We start from the raw sequence: 19,327 nt of genomic DNA, 5'->3' as shown, positions 1-19,327 counted from the left end.
TCATTGTTGGCACTTCCATCACTCTTTAAAATTAAATTGTGTAGAAGAAACTGTGTTCTTAACTGCTTATGGATGGAGTTCTGAGGTTCACAAAGATCTCAAATGCTGAGCAGTGAAAGGAAACTGAATAATATAATTATGATCTGTGTTTTTACTCTGTATTCATGGATATCATTACCTCTATTTATATTTTTTTTCTTTTACATCTCTCCAAACAAATTGAAAGGGTTCCATAATGAAAAGGGTGAAGGAAAGATGACTGTTTATTTCAGCTGAGCAGACAGGTATGTCAAGGAAATGAAGACAGAAGACATAATCAAGAGTATATTGGGAGATGGTAAACAGATTATTTTTAATGATTTACAGCAACCACATTTATCTCCTACTCAGAGTAGAGAAAAAAATGTCTTCAGATAACCAGTGGTCAGCAAATGAGGATGAAGGCCAATTATCCTGACTCATCAGGAAGTCTAGGGACTCCCCCTTTGTCCCTGTAGGTAAGTACAAGCCTTGACTGGATACTGGAAAACTGTAGTAACATGATGCCCATATCCAGTGTGAATGGACTGAAATGTTTTATATAATTTCGTATTTTCAGATAATTGAAGTTAACCCCCTCTAAGCATGAGTTAAACTTTCAGAATAGTTTCTAGTATGTGGTAAATCGCCAATAAATGGTAGCTATTATTATTATGAAGCATCAAATTTTATTCTACTTAATCCACTTTCATTAAAGGCCTATCAAAAATTATTAGTTCCCAGTCAATCTAAATGCAACTGTCTGGACTTCAACTTCCCTGTGACTACTCAGCACCATCAGTTTATTGTACTGAAAGTCTGTTAGGGACTATTGAGATGTATATGTCTCTTTGTCCTTTAAGTAACTCCAACCTTTAACTTCTTGTGTCTGATGTTAGATTTTTCTGTTTCTTCAATTACTGTTGGGCACCATTAAAAACTTCTGCTTCTAGAGTTCTGTGTTAACAAAAGCTAGACAAACAAGCTTAAAAGCACTGTGAATCAACTCAGGGTAAAGAAGCTCTGAGTGAAGGCCTAGGCCTACCTACCTGCCATTGAGAGCATGAGCTTTGTGGTGCTCATACCCAGTGGCCCTGTTTGCAGGCTTCCTCATGTGTTCCAGATGTCAAGGTTGATGGTTAAGTAAACTAGATTAAGAAAGTGGTATTATAATTAGACTTAGAGTCTTAGCCTCATTATTCTTTCCTAACATGAATTTACTAAGTTTACATTCAAATAAATACCATATGTATGTGGATTTAAAAAAACCCATAAAATCCAAAAAGGAAAGGAAAAAACAACAAAATCCAATATTGTATTTCAAAAACTAAGCTTTCTTGTTCTCTTTTGCATGGTCAAGCTGCCCTAATCATTATTAATCATTATTACTGTGTACTGCAGCCAGGCCTCTTTCTTGTGTTTATTTTGTTTGGAAACTATTAAAATAACTTATTTAAATGAGACTTACATATGTTTGTGATTAATTCCATAAAACCTTCTAAACAGGTATAAGTCATATGTTTCCATTAAGTGTCATTGCAACTTCATAAGCATCATTATTGATATATCAAAAAGAATCAAAATTTAACTTAATAGTTACTAGTAACTAACTAGTTACTCCAATGGTTAGAAGTTTCACCTAATGTGATTAAAACTTATAAAGGCACCCACAGAAAATGAAAGCAAATAATTTTATAGTGATTTATTCATCTTCCTTAATATTTTTAACTAGGAAAACAATTCAAGAACTCAATGCCACCTGAACAGATCACTCTCAGAGATTAATCCTGTGCCTGTTGTAAGTTAAATTATTTTGCCAGAGACATTTAGGTTGATTAAAGGAGAAAGATAAAAAGTGTTTCCAGCTAATTGAATAAATTCAATTATATACAAACTGCAAAGACACTATATGGAAAACAGTAAAGGTTCAGACTTTAATCTCAAAAAGAAACAAAACCAATTTAAGTAATAAGAGAGCCTTGATTTGAAAGGGGAAGAGAGCCAAGTTTCTGTTAGAAAGATAAACAATAAAATTTGTATATATGTTATTGAATACTTTGTGTAGCTATTGTTATTTTAAGAATACTATATTTCCTGCTGCAGGATGCAGTATCCTATGCAGATAAATTACAAAACATTTTTGTCATCTTAAATGACTTACATCATTATAACCTATTTCTCTTGTTTAAAATTACCTTATGGTTACTGTTAAGGTCTGTTCTGTATTTTATACATACAGATGACCCCGGAACTACACAGCATCTAGGGAGTCAATCCCCCATGCAGTTGAAAATCCACATACAACTTGTGATCCCCAAATTTTGTTTTTAAATAACTATGGCAATTTTTCCTCTGTTTGGACCATTTAGATTGTTAAGTTTTTCCACATACGTAGTGTAGCCATAAACATTTTTGTGTGAACTCGACTTTTGTTTTGCTTGTTTCTGGAGTATAAATTTCCAGGGCAGGAAGCATGTTCAGTTTTATACCATTAATATATGGCCAGAGCTCTTTCCAGAACGATTTGGCTAAACTTTAAGAGAGTTCAGCATTATACCTATTTCTCAATGTGCCTATCATCACTTTATTGTTACTTGTTTTTTGCTGTTTTTATGTTTGTTGTTTTTATTTCAATTTCATTTATTGCTAATCAGTTCATAAGACATACATATAAATGTGATTATTTACTGATTCTTATTTCCATTTATTAAATGGATCCTGTGAGAATATATCATCACCCACCCAGAGACACACATGTGTCAAGTTAATCAAAACTTACTATCCTATATAAATATCAATTGCACTTCTATATGCTAACAAACATATAGACACTGAAATCAAAAACATAGTACCATTTACAATCACTCCAAAGAAAATGAAATGCTTAGGCGTATGCTTAACATGTACAGAATCTGTATGCCAAAAATTACAAAGTGCTAATTGAAGAACTCAAAGACCTAAGTAAATGTAGACACTACTGTGTTCATGGATTAGAAGATTCAGTATATAGTAAAGATGTCGGTTCTCCCCAAATTGGTCTATAGATTTAGTGTAATTCCTCCCAAAATCCCAGCAAGGTTTTTTGTAGACATAGACAAGCTTATTCTAAAATGTATAAGGAAAAGCACAAGTCTTAGCATGACTAAAACAATCTTTTTTTTTAAAGGATAAAGTGGGAAGAATCATCCACCTGATAGTAAATCATAATACATATACATAGCTACAGTAATTAAGACACTGCTGTACTGATGGAGGGTTAGAAGCACCGATCAATAGGCTAGAAGAGAGAACCCAAAAAATAGACCCACACTTTTATTATGCAAAAGTTTTCTTTATTCTTATGTCAAACATACCATTCTGTCCTTGTCATGTTCTCTTAAAGAATACCTTACCCTCTTGTTAGATATTATAAATATGCTATTCTATATTCTCATTTTTGTTATTTTTGCTCTGTTTTACATTTATTCTCACTTGTCTATAATTTTTTTTTATCAGTTCTGGTGTGAGATACAAATCCAAGTTAGTTCTGTATACCAGTAAATTATACTAATAGTATTTATTAAATAATTACTCCTTTATCTGTTATTTTGATTATTTTGATTTGTAATGGATTAAGTTCTCTGTGTTTTAAATCTCTTCCCAGAATCTTTCCTATTAAATTTGATCAGCTTTGTTTTAGAGACAATTACATAGGATCTTGATCATCACAGCAGTACATTCACCCCTTGACATTTGCAGGGAATACAGAAATATGTATGTGGCCTTCTGGAGTTTTCTAAAATCACAGTTCTCCCCAGTGTCACATACTTCTTGTGCAAAATATTCATACCTTTTCATCTCTCATTAAAGTTTAATGTCTCATTTTTACAGATGATTGAAGTTTTATCACTTTACCAGATTTGTTCCTTATTTCACAACAAGTAGAGAGGAGTAAAGCCAAACAAACACTCAAAAGCTATAGCTGCTGGGTTGTTTGGTTGGTTTGCTAACTGGTTAATGACTTACTCTAGATAAAAGCCCGGCAGCATGCCCAATTTGAAATCACGCCTCAAATAAATTAACATTTGCTAGACAAGTGACTACACTATAGGGTTCAGGTTTTCCTGGGAAGAGCCAAAACTGAAAATATTGAATCCATGAATGTGAAGGGTCCATTTTTAAATTTGGTGGATCAAAACCAGCACGGTTCTCTTTAAAGTATTCTTCAGTATCTTTCCTACTTATCTTCCAAGTACTGGTCCTTTGAACAGTCTTTTATTCAGTTCTCTCAGTTCTTGGAATTCTCACTTATTACTTATATAACCCCTGCTCTTTTAATTCACAGGGATAGCAGGCTTTATGACTGTGGTATCCTATGGGCTTTACAAGTTAAAGTACAAAAAAGATAAGAATTCATGTTATCCACATAAGAGTTGCTGCCCAAGGATTTGTTGTAGGAGCTGTGACTCTAGGTAACCTGCTTGATTTGTATCTTGTGTTCAGCTTTGAGAGTACTTTTATTTATTTTATTCATTCATATTAGAAGATGAATATTGTATCAAGATGATATAATGGAGGAGGAATGCTAAGAAAGACAGTGATCTTCACTTGGTTGAGTCTGCTGCTATATAGGCTTAATTTCTTGATATTTTAAACAGTAAACAAAAGGTACAAACTTCCAGTTAAAAAATAAATAAGTCTGAGGATATAATAACAGCATGGTGACTAGTTAATAATTCTGTATATAGTATTGCATATTTTAAAGTTGCTAAGAAAGTAGATTTTAAAAGTTCTCAACACAAGAAAAAAAAATTCTGTAATTATGTATGATGGTGAATGTAAACTAGACTTAGTGTGGTCATCATCCCACAATATGTACAAATACTAAATCATTATGTTGTATACCTGAAATGAATATAATGTTGTATCTCAATTATACCTCATTAAAAAAAAACCAACTAGGTTATGGGTTCTGTTATCCTCTATAGTGAGAGGAGTAGGGAATAGTTCATACCCCATGTAACTCAGCTGGCATACAGGAAGTTATATGGTAATTATCACATTACTATGGGTTGTGGTACATGAGTCTTGAACAAAATACAACACGAAACTTTACTACAAAGTTACTGTGCTCATTTTAAAATCATTCAGCAAACATTTATTGAGCACTTGCTATGTGCAAGGTACTGTGCTGATCTAGAGATAAGAGATAAGACTCAGTCCCTGCCCTCAAATACTTTAGTGTTCTTAGGGAGAGAGACCAAGAACAGAAGAAGACAATATAAAACCTCAGGTACTATGACAGAAGTAGCCCAGGTTGGTATGGAAGCACAGGCCCAAATAGAGGCTGTGAACGACAGGGCTGAGGGTCCAGATGAGGCTTCTCTAGGGATGAAACCATGTGGTGAGCCAAGAATGTGGAGGATTTCACTAGGCAGAGAAGCAGGACTCTAGACATAGGAAAAAACAGGCAGAGATAAATGGAGTGTTAGTGGAACTCTACATAGCTTGGTATGGGAAGTGCATCAATCAGTGTTTGATGAAAGAAGCAGAACTACTAGTACTAACAGAAAATAAAAGGTTTACTATAGGCATTTGGACTTATATAATTATGAGGCTTTTGTTTATATATCAGGAGATGGGGCCCAAAGAAGGCAGGGCATGCAATTAGAAAGAAGACAGATGTAAAGTGGTAGAAGCAAGAAAAATCTAGAACCTGCAAGGATGAACTAGAACACAGGATGGACTGGAACCCTTGTGGATTTCTTTCCATCTCTAAGACTCCAAATTCAATAATGGCAGTGACATAGAAAAAGCGGATACCCTTCATCCTGGAGCTAAACATGGACCTGGCCAAGAAGTCAGCGAAGGGGAAGGAGGAAATTCAGCAGGACCCACAGTAGTTGTACTCCTGAATGCTTCCCATGCTGACAAGGTGGGTGAGCAGATGAGTACAAAAATGCTCCAAGCATAAAGAGAATTTGGTTACTGCTTCACTTCTGCCTTCAATAATTTGGAATAGAAGGAAAAGTATTATGGAAAACATAATTACACTTTAGCTAAGTTGACACAAATCCATCACTGTCCACCCTTTGTCAACTTGGCATCCATATACACCTCTTTTAATATACTTAACTTTAAAGTAGAGACAATGGCAAAATCAACCACCCCTTGCATAACCAGAAACATGCTAATTCTCTTCTAACAGAGGATACAAAACCCCTTTATCCATCTTTGGGTGATGTTGATTTATCCTTGAGCTGAGTCACTTTCTCCTTTGGCATCCTGTGACTTAAATTTGGAGGAATAAGGTTAACTACTATTAACACTTCTTATTTTAGATCATAGGTAAATGAAAGTGGCAAATATAAAAGAAATTGGTTAATGTCTACACAAGTGTATTCATATCAAAATAAGGAAGAAATATTCAGAACTATCAGTCCATCTTTCTGCAACTGGTCAAATGGTCATGACTGGTATTATAACTATGCTCTTGTATATTCCTATTCCAGTTGCCTTTAGCAAGCACCTTGGTTACTTGCCTGGTGAGGTAACCCAAACCTTCAATCCGAGATGGTCTGGGTCATTAGTCAGCCTGCCTGTACTAAGTGTAGTTTTCCACTGTGTTTAATCACAGGACATGGGGGTACTAAGGAATCCCCCAAAAGGCATTATTTGTTGTGGGCTTTTCTGTGCATTAGAGGATGTTCAGCAGCATCCCTGGTGTCTACCCGTGAGATGCCAGTAGTACCCACCCACTCCCACCATAACTAAAAATGTCTCCAGATACTGTCAGATTTCCCTCGGAAACAAAACTGCCCCAGTAAAGAAGAATCACTGCTCTGTCACAGAATACACTGAGGAGGTTCTGCAACTTCAACTTCATTTAGTGGAGATTACCTTTGGTCCAAGTTTTAGTCATTCTCAGACAGTGATGGAAGGACTGTTTCTACTGGCAAAGGAGTCTCAGTAAAATATTGAGGGCCAAGGAGCCAGTTTCACTGAAATCTGCCCATATGTTCCCATCCCAGTTTTCAGGGTCCACTACTTCCAAAGCAATGCCCTAACTTTAAGATAAGGAACTTTGTGTGGTTGGGAATTCGGGGTTGTGATTAGCTACTCACAGGATTAGTTCCCATATATGTTTTTTAAAAATATCAGCCTCATGGCTAAGGAGTTAAGACTGTCTTTTGGAAAATTATAAAGCTTTCAGTTCCCTCACAGGACCTTGAGCCATAGACTGCGAGCATCATTTTGCCTGTGAAAAAAGTGGCCATTAATATCTTTAATCAGACCAGGGAATCAATTCCAGATAACCTAGGACCAATTCAGAGAACCACACGGTTATGCTCCTCCAGAAGCTTCCAATACCAAATTCTGTATCAGTCAGGGTTTAACTAGAGAAGAAAACTACTAGTAGTGATATGCAAAAAGGGATTTATTACAGAGATATGACCGTAAGCAATTTTGGGAGCTGTTTAACAGTCCACGTTGGGCTCTTGCTTATGTTTCCAATGCTGAGGCTTGAAATTAGCAAGGCAGCAGCTGCGGAGGAAAAATAACCTGGAACCTGCAAGGATGGGCAGGAAATCACAAAGACAAGTAGGTGGAGACTTGAGTCAGTCTCTTACTGATTCCAGCTTTGATCACAGCGTGACCTACAGGAGAAGCTGGCACCCTTTATCAGGAGCCACAGGAGCTAAAGGAGACGTTTCAGAAAGAGCTGAAGGATTTACAGGCTGGGCTACTGCCCCAAAAACAGTGAGGTGGGAGCAGATAAACACCACCATATGCAAGCTGTAACAGCCCCTGCTCCCCTGCCCCAAGCCTTCCAAATGCACGGAAAATATGGCAGCTGCTGCTTCAACTTGGACCTTCAAATCTCAAGCAAAATGTCTCTTAGGAGCCAAGAACAATGCAGACAATGGAATTCTGGAAAACATAGTTACAACTTAGTTAAAATGATATAAACAAATCCACAATATATGTATATGGCTGTAAACTGAGGAGTAACTAGATTAACTGAGCCAGTGAGGGTTTTAAACAGGGAAGTAACATAGAATGGCAGTTTAGAATTATGCCTGCTTTATAAAAGGATCAAAAACAGGCAATATGAAACTGTTTGCTGTGGTATACAGATGGTCACACTATAAAGACAAGAAAACTAATGTCTTAAAACTCAGTGCCAGAAAGGGAAACCTGAATGCCTGCAGGTATTCTATTTCTTGACCCATAATTACATGTGTTTGCTTTACAACTCTTTATTAATCTGGTCATTTATGTTTTATGTACTATTTTCCATGCATATCATATTTCCCCATGAAAAAAATGTTGAGAGGAAAAAGAAAATGATTAGAGATGATTTGCAAAGGAGGGGAGAAAATTAAGACCGAGAAGCCAATTAGATGAGGAATTGGATCTAAAGGCAGGGACAGTGGAAATAGGAGATATATTCTAGAAATATTAAAAACTCAGCAACTATGTGATTGGGAAAAGTAAAGAAGGAGGAATCAAGGATGATTCCTAGGTTGGCTTGGGCAAACAGGTGAGAGGTGTGTCTTTCACTAACATAAAGAACAAAGAAAAAAGAACAGGTATGTTGGAACAATGAGTGCAAAGGATAGAATAATAGCTGACAATTTAATGAGCGCTTATGATGTGGAACGGACTCTGCTTTATATATTGTTTCTTTAAATAAATACCTGTTTTGACACCACCTGGTATACTGCAATACAGTTCAACACTGATGCTGACCACCTGGAGCTCACATCAGATGTCACAAGTTTTAAGGACATGGTTCCTGAACAGACTGCCCTTACTTCAGACACTAGCTATTTGGGATTCCCAGGTCACCCACTTCTAACCAACTGGCTACAAATTCAGGGGTTCCCATTTGATATTTCACTAGAACCACTTACAGAACTCAGGAAAGTGCTATACTTACAAGTTTTGTTATTAAGTATACAAATCAGGATCAGCCAAGTAGACACATAGGGTAGGTCTGGGAGGGTCCCAAACTCAAAGCTTCTATGGCCTCTCACGGGAATCAGGGCATGTCACCCTCCCAGCACATCAGTGTGTTTACGAACCAAGAAACTTCACTGAGCTTCAGTGTCCCGAGTTTTTACTGGGGCTTCATAGGTAGGTATGATGAATGAATTGGATTATTGGCCATGTGACTGAACTGAATCTCTAGTACTACTCTCCTAGCTAAAGGTCTAGGAAGCCTCTAATCACATGGCTGGTCTTTCTGACATGACTAACCACATTCTGAAACTAGGTAGGAGCCCACCAAAGTCCACCTCTTAAGCTTACATTCAGGTATGAGCCAAGGGGCTCATGAGAAAAAAGACACTCCTCTTAGTTGGGAAATTTCAAGCATTTTAGAAGCTCTTAGCCAGGAACTTCAGATAAAAACCGAAGTCTTTATTAAACAACAATACCCTATGAGGATAGGTACTGTTATTATCTCATTTTACAAATAAGTAAACGGAGGCATAGAGAAGTTACTTGTTCACAGTCACATGGACAATCTACTCCAGAGCCTGAACTCTTAATTTTAAATTATACTAAGATGCCTATAGCAGTCATCTCTAAATTAAAGTATTCATACCCTAGGAGATATATAAGGAGATCTATGGGGAAAGAAAATATTTTTATCTTAAAAAACAGAAAAAGGTTTCTAATATGTACATAGACTGAACATCATACATTTACCTTGTTTATAAATAAATGTACATTTTGAGGGGCACAGTCAATGTATTTACTTACGCACAATTTAAAAGTTTGGAGACCACCTACCTATAGTCCCTACCAATAGGATGTGGAAATGTCACATTCTAATTCATAGTATAATGAATATATGGGTCTCATACTCAGAAGAGAGATCTAAATTGCTTACCAGTGAAGTAACAGGTGTGAATTAGGTGAGAAAGAATTGAGATCAGAACTCCAGGAAACACCAACATTTAAGAGGTAGGCAAGAGGTGAGAATTTTGTGTCTGTTAAGCACAGGAGGTGAGTCCTATGATTCTAAATCTGAGAATGTTATTTCCATAGATACCACAATGATTCAAATTAAAAATTTTTTGCCTTGAATGCATCTATTAGTTTAGTACTATTTCATTGGAAAATCATACAGACATCTGTTAAACTTTGCTGTCATTAGCTGAGATAACTTACTGATCCTTTATCCTCTGTGCACATTAACAAGAAAAGCAGAAGCAGAAAGTCAGAAAGCAGATGAAGTAAAGGATTTAGTTTAAAAGATCTACTAGATAGTTGACGCCTTGATAATTGATATGAATAGGTATATGAACACTTTGGGTTTGAACAGCTTTGGATATGAACATTTACTGACATCCCTGGAATTCACTGAAAGAGCTCCTCTACTCCCCAGACTACTTCCTCCTTTCTGCATGGCCCTAGGACCTCATACTTGAGGGGAGATATACATCTGTCTCCACTGCCTAAACTCATAGCTAATTCATCCACTAGACTGTAAATCCCAAAAAACAGGGATTAAATCCATTCACCTTTTCCTTGGATACTGAGCACAAGTAAGCATTGAATAGATATTTGCTAAATTGAGGTGCCTGTTATTTTTATCTTAATATTAGCCAAATCTTCCCACTTTCCTTTTTCACCAATTTTTTTTAATCCAAATTTTAGGGTGTCATGGTAATATCATAAATTCAGATTTATACTGATCTTAAATGGCTCTCACTGTTTTGTTTTTTTCTGGAGCCATTTGTATGATCCAAGCCCAAAATTGGTGAGATGGAAGGAGTTTGTTTGCTTGTTTTTACATTATGGGCTGTAGTTTTGGAAAAATGTAAGTGGAAGAAATTCAGTGTTTGTTTCCTATGGATACTCTATTGATATACATCTGTTTGTTCCTAGGTGTTCTCTGTTCTATGTATAAGGACTACGTTAGGCCTCGATTCTTCGATGTGTTCAGAAAATGAAGCTGCATACAAGAAAAACAAGAAGGCTTCTGAAAACATTTATTATAAAGAATGAATTTTCAGTATGTAGCAAATTATACTGCAGAAGTATCAGACAGAATTCCCATAGCCTTGTATAGTCTGTTGTTTAAGAAGTTGATTTCTAAATCAACAATCATAAATAGTCAAATCAAAAAATATCCTTATCAATATCTTTCATAATCTAGGACACGACTGTTTGACTTTTAAAATGTTTATTTTCTAGTTAGTGGTAGAAAATAATCCATATTATGCCAAACCACAACGAAAATTAGGAGTTATATAGTGGCTACGGAAAATTTTTCTATATCCATATTAAATATGATATTATAGGTCATTGCCTAATTCTGCCAAAATAAGACCTTCATAAACTTCTTTTTAGAAGGGGCAACAATTACATCAGAGAATGGTCATATTACTTAAGTTTGGTTCACCGTTGTGTACCTCACTCATACAGAAATTTGACTATTTTACCACAAACATAAATGTCTAAACATTTGAATATGTTTGTATTTATTTTTATACTTCTTGAAACCATTTCTAGAAGTACAAGGTAAATTGCTTTAAAAAAATCAATCCCTTTTTCCACAGATGACAGTGGGTGGAAGGATTTGGTCCAGACATGCTACTGCTAATCTGGAATGACACTGTAGAAAACAAAAGAAACCAAAATAACATTAAATGTTAAGTATGCCTGTGGCTTCCAACTCCTCTGTAGCTGCCCAAGGTTCAAAAAATTAGTTTTGTTGTAGTCCTAACTGTTGCGACTCAGATTTACCACCTAAAACTCTGAGCCTGGGAAAGAAAACAAAAACAAAGTATTCACTAAGATAAAATGAAGAATGCACTGCAAGATGATTTGTGATGGTTTTTCCCTTGATGTTTTCTGTAGTGAAGGGTTACTCTGACAAGGAGGTGAGGTCTAATACTTAGGGAAGGAAAGATGTAGAAATATCTGAAAATATGTCTGCAATCTAGATACTTACCCACTGTTCTGTGCATTGCATACACTTTTCTCCATTGGCCCATGTAATTATTTTGAAAGTTATCATTTGTACCTATTATGAGGCTCTTCCAGTGCCACCAACAAGTACACATATTTTGATCAACACTGTCATTTTTGGAAAATGGGCCAGAAGAGAATACAACTACTTTATTCCCGTAGACTAAATATTCCAGCAGCTGGATCTAACATGTTCCATATAGGTCAGGAAAACTGAGAACAGCTGGCCTAGGAATGGCATCCTAATGATGATTACACAATGAAAAGATATTTCTAATAAGGCCACCGGGAAGATTCCAGTCTCTCAATATGTGCTCATCATTAGAAGTAAATTAACTCAAGTGTTTAATTAGAAATGGGCTGTTCTCACAAAACCCAATAGGTTCCAGGTTTTTCTAATCTTACTCTAAGAGAACTAAAGTAATATATTCATTGTTTGAAAAAAACCACAAAGTATTTATTTACTAAGAGTAGCTATGCATGAGAACTCACAAACTGTGTTTAAATTAAAATGTAAAATCATATATAGAGAAAAGTTAGGTAAGCAGGACATTCATTCACCCAAAACCACCTTGGGTAAAGCAGAAGGGTCACTGCAGAAGGACCTATAGATAATATATGGTACCTGAATTTGCCCAATACAAAAGAAGTCAAACTGTCACTATTTGCAGATGACATGATATTGTGCATAAAAATCCCTAAAGAATCCACTCCAAAACTACTAGAACTGATATCGGAATTCGGCAAAGTTGCAGGATACAAAATTAATACACAGAAATCTGTGGCTATCCTATACACTAACAATGAACTAATAGAAAGAGAAATCAGGAAAACAAACCCATTCACAATTACAGCAAAAAGAATAAAATACCTAGGAATAAACCTAACCAAGGAAGTGAAAAACCTATACCCTGAAAACTACAAGAAACTCTTAAGGGAGATTAAAGAGGACACTAACAAATGGAAACTCATCCCATGTTCTTGGCTAGGAAGATTTAATGTTGTCAAAATGGCCATCCTGCCTAAAGCAAACTACAGATTTGATGCAATCCCTATCAAATTACCAACAGCATTCTTCAATGAACTGGAACAAATAGTTCAAAAATTCATATGGAAACACCAAAGACCCTGAATAGCCAAAGCAATCCTGAGAAGGAAAAATAAACTAGGGGGGGTTCTTGCTCCCCAACTTCAAGCTCTACTACAAAGCCACAGTAATCAAGACAATTTGGTACTGGCACAAGAACAGAGACACAGACCAGTGGAACAGAATAGAGACTCCAAACATTAACCCAAACATATACGGTCAATTAATATACGATAAAGGAGCCATGGACATACAATGGGGAAATGACAGCCTCTTCAACAGCTGATGTTGGCACAACTGGACAGCTATAAGCAACAGAATGAAACTAGATCACTGTCTAACCCCATACACAAAAGTAAATTCGAAATGGATCAATTACCTGAATGTAAGTCATGAAACCATAAAACTCTTAGAAAAAAACATAGGCAAAAATCTCTTGGACATAAACATGAGCAACTTCTTCATGAGCATATCTCCACAGGCAAGGGAAACAAAAGCAAAAATGAACAAGTGGGACTATATCAAGCTGAAAAGCTTCTGTACAGCAAAGGACACCATCAATAGAACAAAAAGGTATCCTGCAGTATGGGAGAATATATTCATAAATGACAGATATTATAAAGGGTTGACATCCAAAATATATAAAGAGCTCATGCAATTCAACAAAGCAAAAGCAAATAATCCAATTAAAAAATGAGCAGAGCAGCTGAACAGACAGTTCTTCAAAGAAGAAATTCAGATAGCCAACAGACACATGAAAAGATGCTCCACATCGCTTGTCATCAGAGAAATGCAAATCAAAAGCACAATGAAATATTTCCTCACACCAGTAAGGATGGCCACCATCCAAAAGACAAACAACAACAAATGTTGGCGAGGTTGTGGAGAAAGGGAAACTCTCCTGCACTGCTGGTGGGAATGTAAATTAGTTCAACCATTGTGGAAAGCAGTATGGAGGTTCCTCAAAATGCTCAAAATAGAAATACCATTTGACCCAGGAATTCCACTTCTAGGAATTTACCCTAAGAATGCAGCAGCCCAGTTTGAAAAAGACAGATGCACCCCTATGTTAATCACAGCACTATTTACAATAGGCAAGAAATGGAACCAACCTAAGTGTCCATCAGTAGATGAATGGATAAAGAGGATGTGGTACATATACACAATGGAATATTATTCAGCCATAAGAAGAATACAAATCCTACCATTTGGAACAACATGGATGGAGCTAGAGGGTATTATGCTCAGTGAAATAAGCCAGGTGGAGAAAGACAGGTACCAAATGATTTCACTCATATGTGGAGTATAAGAACGAAGAAAAAACTGAAGGAACAAAACAGCAGCAGAATCACAGAACCCGAGAATGGACTAACAGTTACAAAAGGAAAAGGGACTGGGGAGGATGGGTGAGAAGGGAGGGATAAGGAGGGGGGGAAAAGAAAGGGAGCATTATGATTAACATTTATAATGTGGGGGGAGGCATGGGGAGGGCTGTACAACACAGAGAAGACATGTAGTGATTCTACAGCATCTTACTACGCTGATGAACAGTGACTGTAATGGGGTGTGTGTGGGGGGGTGGAATTGATGAAGGGGGGAGCCTCATAAACATAATGTTCCTCATGTAATTGTAGATTCATGATACCAAAAGAAAAAAAAAAAGCACTGGTGAAAGAGGACATCTTTGCCTTCTTCCTGACCTTAATGGGAAAGCTTTGAGTTTGTCATCATTAAATATAATGTTAGCTGTAGGGTTTTTTGTAGGTAATTCTTTATCAAGTTGAGGAAGTTCCCCTCTATTCCTAGTTTACTGAATGTTTTTTTCATGAGTATTTTTATAGGATTTTGTCAAATGCCTTTTCTGTATCTATTGATATGATCATCTGATTTTCTTTTTTTCTTCTTTAGCCTGTTGCTGATGGATTACATTAACTAATTTTCAAATGTTGAACCAGATTTATATACCTGAGGGCCAACTTGTTAAGAACAAAATGCTCTGGCTTATTTTAAAATGGTTTCTTTTCCCCTCACCCCTCCAGAAGCATGAGGGGATTTTTCCTCTGATATTCCCTGTCAGAAACAGGTCAAACTTCTGGAAGTAAAACTCACAAAAATGTGGGATCTCCCTTATGACTGGGTCTCCTTTGAGCTGTTAATTCCCAGAGTTTTTATCACATGAAACTGCCTTAGGCAATTCATCAATTATAGTTCAGGATTTCCCACCCTGGCACTTATTCCCTCAGAGTTTTTTGTTTGTGGGTGTCTGCTCTGGTAAATCGTGATTCTCTGTATTTACATGTGTGTCCCTTCAATTTTGGAGTCAGTGGTTTGCCCTGTGACCTTACTTTTCTTATGGGGTCTAAGAAAAGTTGTTGCTTTTTCAGCTTGTTCAGGCTTTTACTTGTTAGGATGAAGTGGCAACATCTAAGCTTCTCACCTACTGGATCAGAAACCAGGAGTCCTAAACATTCATATACTATCTTTTTATTCCCACAACTAGATTGAATCATATGAAATATCCAGTATGTGCTGGGTTTTGACCTACCAAAATGGCAATTTCATATGATTCAACTGCATACATATTACTATTATTATACAGATATTACATCTTAGAGGATGATTAACTGCACATGTTACATAGAATATGGAAAAGCTAGGATGGAACTCACAACTGTGTGATTCCAAAGTCCTGATATTAATCACCACCAGTTTATGTTATTATATTAGAGTTGTTACATTTATATATATATATATATATTTTGTAGATAATTATTTTTTTATTGAAGGGTAGTTGACACACGGTATTACATTACATTAGTTTCAGGTGTACAACAGAGTGATTCAACATTTATATACATGACAATTCTAGGTACCAGCTATCACCATACCAAGCTGTTACAATATCTTGACTATATTAATTACGTCCTGGTTACTTATTATTTTACCATTGGAAGTGTATACTTTTTTTTTTTCTGAGGGCATTTCTCATATTTATTGATCAAATGGTTGTTAACAACAATAAAATTCTGTATAGGGGAGTCAAAGCTCAATGCACAATCATTAATCCACCCCAAGCCTAATTTTCGTCAGTCTCCAATCTTCCGCGGTATAACAAACAAGTTCTTACATGGAGAACAAATTCTTACATAGTGAATAAGTTCTTACATGGTGAACAGTACAAGGGCAGCCATCACAGAAACCTTTGGTTTTGCTCAAGCATTATGAACTATAAACAGTCAGTTCAAATATGAATACTCATTTGATTTTTATACTTGATTTATATGTGGATACCACATTTCTCTCTTTATTATTATTATTTTTAATAAAATGCTGAAGTGGTAGGTAGATACAAGATAAAGGTAGAAAACATAGTTTAGTGTTATAAGAGAGCAAATGTAGATGATCAGGTGTGTGCCTGTAGACTATGTGTTAAACCAAGCTAGACAAGGGCAATAAAACATCCACGTATGCAGAAGATTTCTCTCAGAACGGGGGGGGGTGAGGTTCTAAGCCTCACCTCTGTTGATCCCCAATTTCTCACCTGATGACCCCCCTGCGACTGTGCCTGTCTTAGGTTGTTCCTCCCTTGAGGAATCTTACCCGTCTCTGGCTAACCAGTCATCTTGTGGGGCCATACAGGGAAATGTAAAGTTGGTAAGTGAGAGAGAAGCCTTATTGTTTGAAATGGTTAGCTTTTTATTTCTTTGCATATTTATGCCCTGTAGCTTCTATGCCCAGCATTTGTCTTGAGGTATCTTTACCACTTGGAAGAATTATGATACTCGGAAAATTTGATGTGAGGCACAAATTCTATTTAAGGGTTGTAATTAGGAAGGAAGAAGAAAAGCTAAAGAAGTAGCAGGCGGCTAAAAACATGGGAAGATTGATTATTTCGTTGACATATCTTCTTGTAGAGTAACTTCAGCATGTATAGGTTTTAAGCTACTACTTAAATTGCGCACACACATTAACATAATAGGAATATAGTTACATAACCAAAGCATACCTGTAATTACCAGCCATCTCCAGTGAAACCAAGAAAACCAGTTAGGCACCTTAGGCATTTGTGAAAACTTATCTATGATATGGTGGATATTGTCCAACTGAACTTGAACAGTCTGAGAGAAGTCAGACAAATTAAAATAACCCATTCCTGGGGAATGTTCACATCCCTTATGTTCTTTTAACAGTAAATAGTCTGTAGTTGTAAGATTTTGGAACGCTACAATTTTCACTTCTAATTCTTGATTGAGTTCCAACAGTATAGATCCTGTAAAATTTGTTGTTTTACTGTATGCACAGGCCAGCTTAGATATCTCCTTCCTCATTCCCATGGCAAGTCCAGGAACTGGTGGGATGAGTGCATCTACAGCTGTAGCAGTGCGTGGATCTTTGTTGGGGTTTTCTGATGATCATCTTCTGGCATGAGTCTTCCAGAGAGTGCTGATGTTGGAAGTTCTTTTTCATATCGTATCTTAGTTCATTTTCGGGGTAGCCAAATTAGGCTTTGATCCTCTGTATAAACACAAATAGACCCTTTGCCTACACTTTTATATGTCCTTTATACCCTTGTGTAGAACACATTGGAAGTTACCACACAGGAACTGCCTTTTTTTTTCTTGGTATCACTAATCTACACTTACATGGCGAATATTATGTTTACTAGGCTCTCCCATATACCAGGTCCCCCCTATAAACTCCTTTACAGTCACTGTCCATCAGCATAGCAAAATGTTGTAGAATCCCTACTTGCCTTCTCTATGTTGTACAGCTCTCCCTTTTCTCCTACCCCCCCATGCATGCTAATCTTAATACCCCCCTACTTCTCCCCCGCCTTATCCCTCCCTACCCACCCATCCTCCCCAGTCCCTTTCCCTTTGGTACCTGTAAGTCCATTCTTGAGTTCTGTGATTCTGTTGCTGTTTTGTTCCTTCAGTTTTTCCTTTGTTCTTATATTCCACAGATAAGTGAAATCATTTGGTATTTCTCTTTCTCTGCTTGGCTTCTTTCACTGAGCATAATACCCTCCAGCTCCATCCATGTTGCTGCATGTGGTTGGATTTGCCCTTTTCTTATGGCTGAGTAGTATTCCATTGTGTATATGTACCACATCTTCTTTAGCCATTCATCTATCGATGGACATTTAGGTTGCTTCCAATTCTTGGCTATTCTAAATAGTGCTGCAATAAACATAGGGGTGCACTGATCTTTCTCATACTTGACTGCAGCATTCTTAGGGTAAATTCCTAGGAGTGCAATTCCTGGGTCAAACGGTAGGTCTGTTTTGAGCATTTACATATACCTCCATACTGCTTTCCACAATTGTTGAACTAACTTACATTCCCACCAGCAGTGTAGGAGGGTTCCCCTTTCTCCACAACCTCGCCAACATTTGTTGTTGTTTGTCTTTTGGATGACAGCCATCCTTACTGGTGTGAGGTGATACCTCATTGTAGTTTTAATTTGCATTTATCTGATAATTAGCGATGTGGAACATCTTCTCATGTGTCTGTTGGCCATCTGTATTTCTTTTTTGGAGAACTGTCTGTTCAGTTCCTCTGCCCATTTTTTAATTGGGTTATTTGTTTTTTGTTTGTTGAGGCGTGTGTGCTCTTTATATATTCTGGACGTCAAGCCTTTATCAAATGTGTCATTTTCAAATATATTCTCCCATACTGTAGGGTTCCTTTTTGTTCTATTAATGGTGTCTTTTGCTGCACAGAAGCTTTTCAGCTTAATATAGTCCCACTTATTCATTTTTGCTGTTGTTTTCCTTGCCCGGGGAGATATGTTCAAGAAGAGGTCACTCATGTTTATGTCTAAGAGGTTTTTGCCTATGTTTTCTTCCAAGAGTTTAACGGTTTCATGACTTACATTCATGTCTTTGATCCATTTTGAGTTTACTTTTGTATATGGGGTTAGACAATGGTCCAGTTTCATTCTCCTACATGTAGCTGTCCAGTTTTGCCAGCACCATCTCTTGAAGAGACTGTCATTTCACCATTGTATGTCCATGGCTCCTTTATCAAATATTAATTGACCACATATGTCTGGGTTAAAGTCTGGATTCTCTAGTCTGTTCCATTGGTCTGTGGCTCTGCTCTTGTGCCAGTACCAAATTCTCTTGATTACTATGGCTTTATAGTAGAGCTTGAAGTTGGGGAGTGAGATCCCCCCTGCTTTATTCTTCTTTCTCAGGCTTGCTTTGGCTATTCGGGGTCTTTGGTGTTTCCATATGAATTTTTGAATTATTTG

At 36.7% G+C, this 19,327-nt stretch overlaps 1 protein-coding gene across 1 annotated transcript; it reads left to right on the top strand.

Moving 5' to 3' along the window:
• Positions 1 to 403: 403 nt before the first annotated feature.
• On the top strand, positions 404 to 11,463 carry HIGD1C (HIG1 hypoxia inducible domain family member 1C). Its single transcript, XM_036876967.2, is given in 4 exon segments — positions 404 to 497; positions 4,343 to 4,406; positions 4,408 to 4,469; positions 10,900 to 11,463. Coding segments are annotated over 4 exon segments (285 nt in total). The 3' UTR covers positions 10,965 to 11,463.
• Positions 11,464 to 19,327: the final 7,864 nt, after the last annotated feature.

This window comes from Manis pentadactyla, chromosome 10 (assembly GCF_030020395.1).
Source record: "Manis pentadactyla isolate mManPen7 chromosome 10, mManPen7.hap1, whole genome shotgun sequence".
NCBI lineage: Eukaryota > Metazoa > Chordata > Mammalia > Pholidota > Manidae > Manis > Manis pentadactyla.
This window is presented reverse-complemented; position numbering and strand designations above follow the sequence as displayed.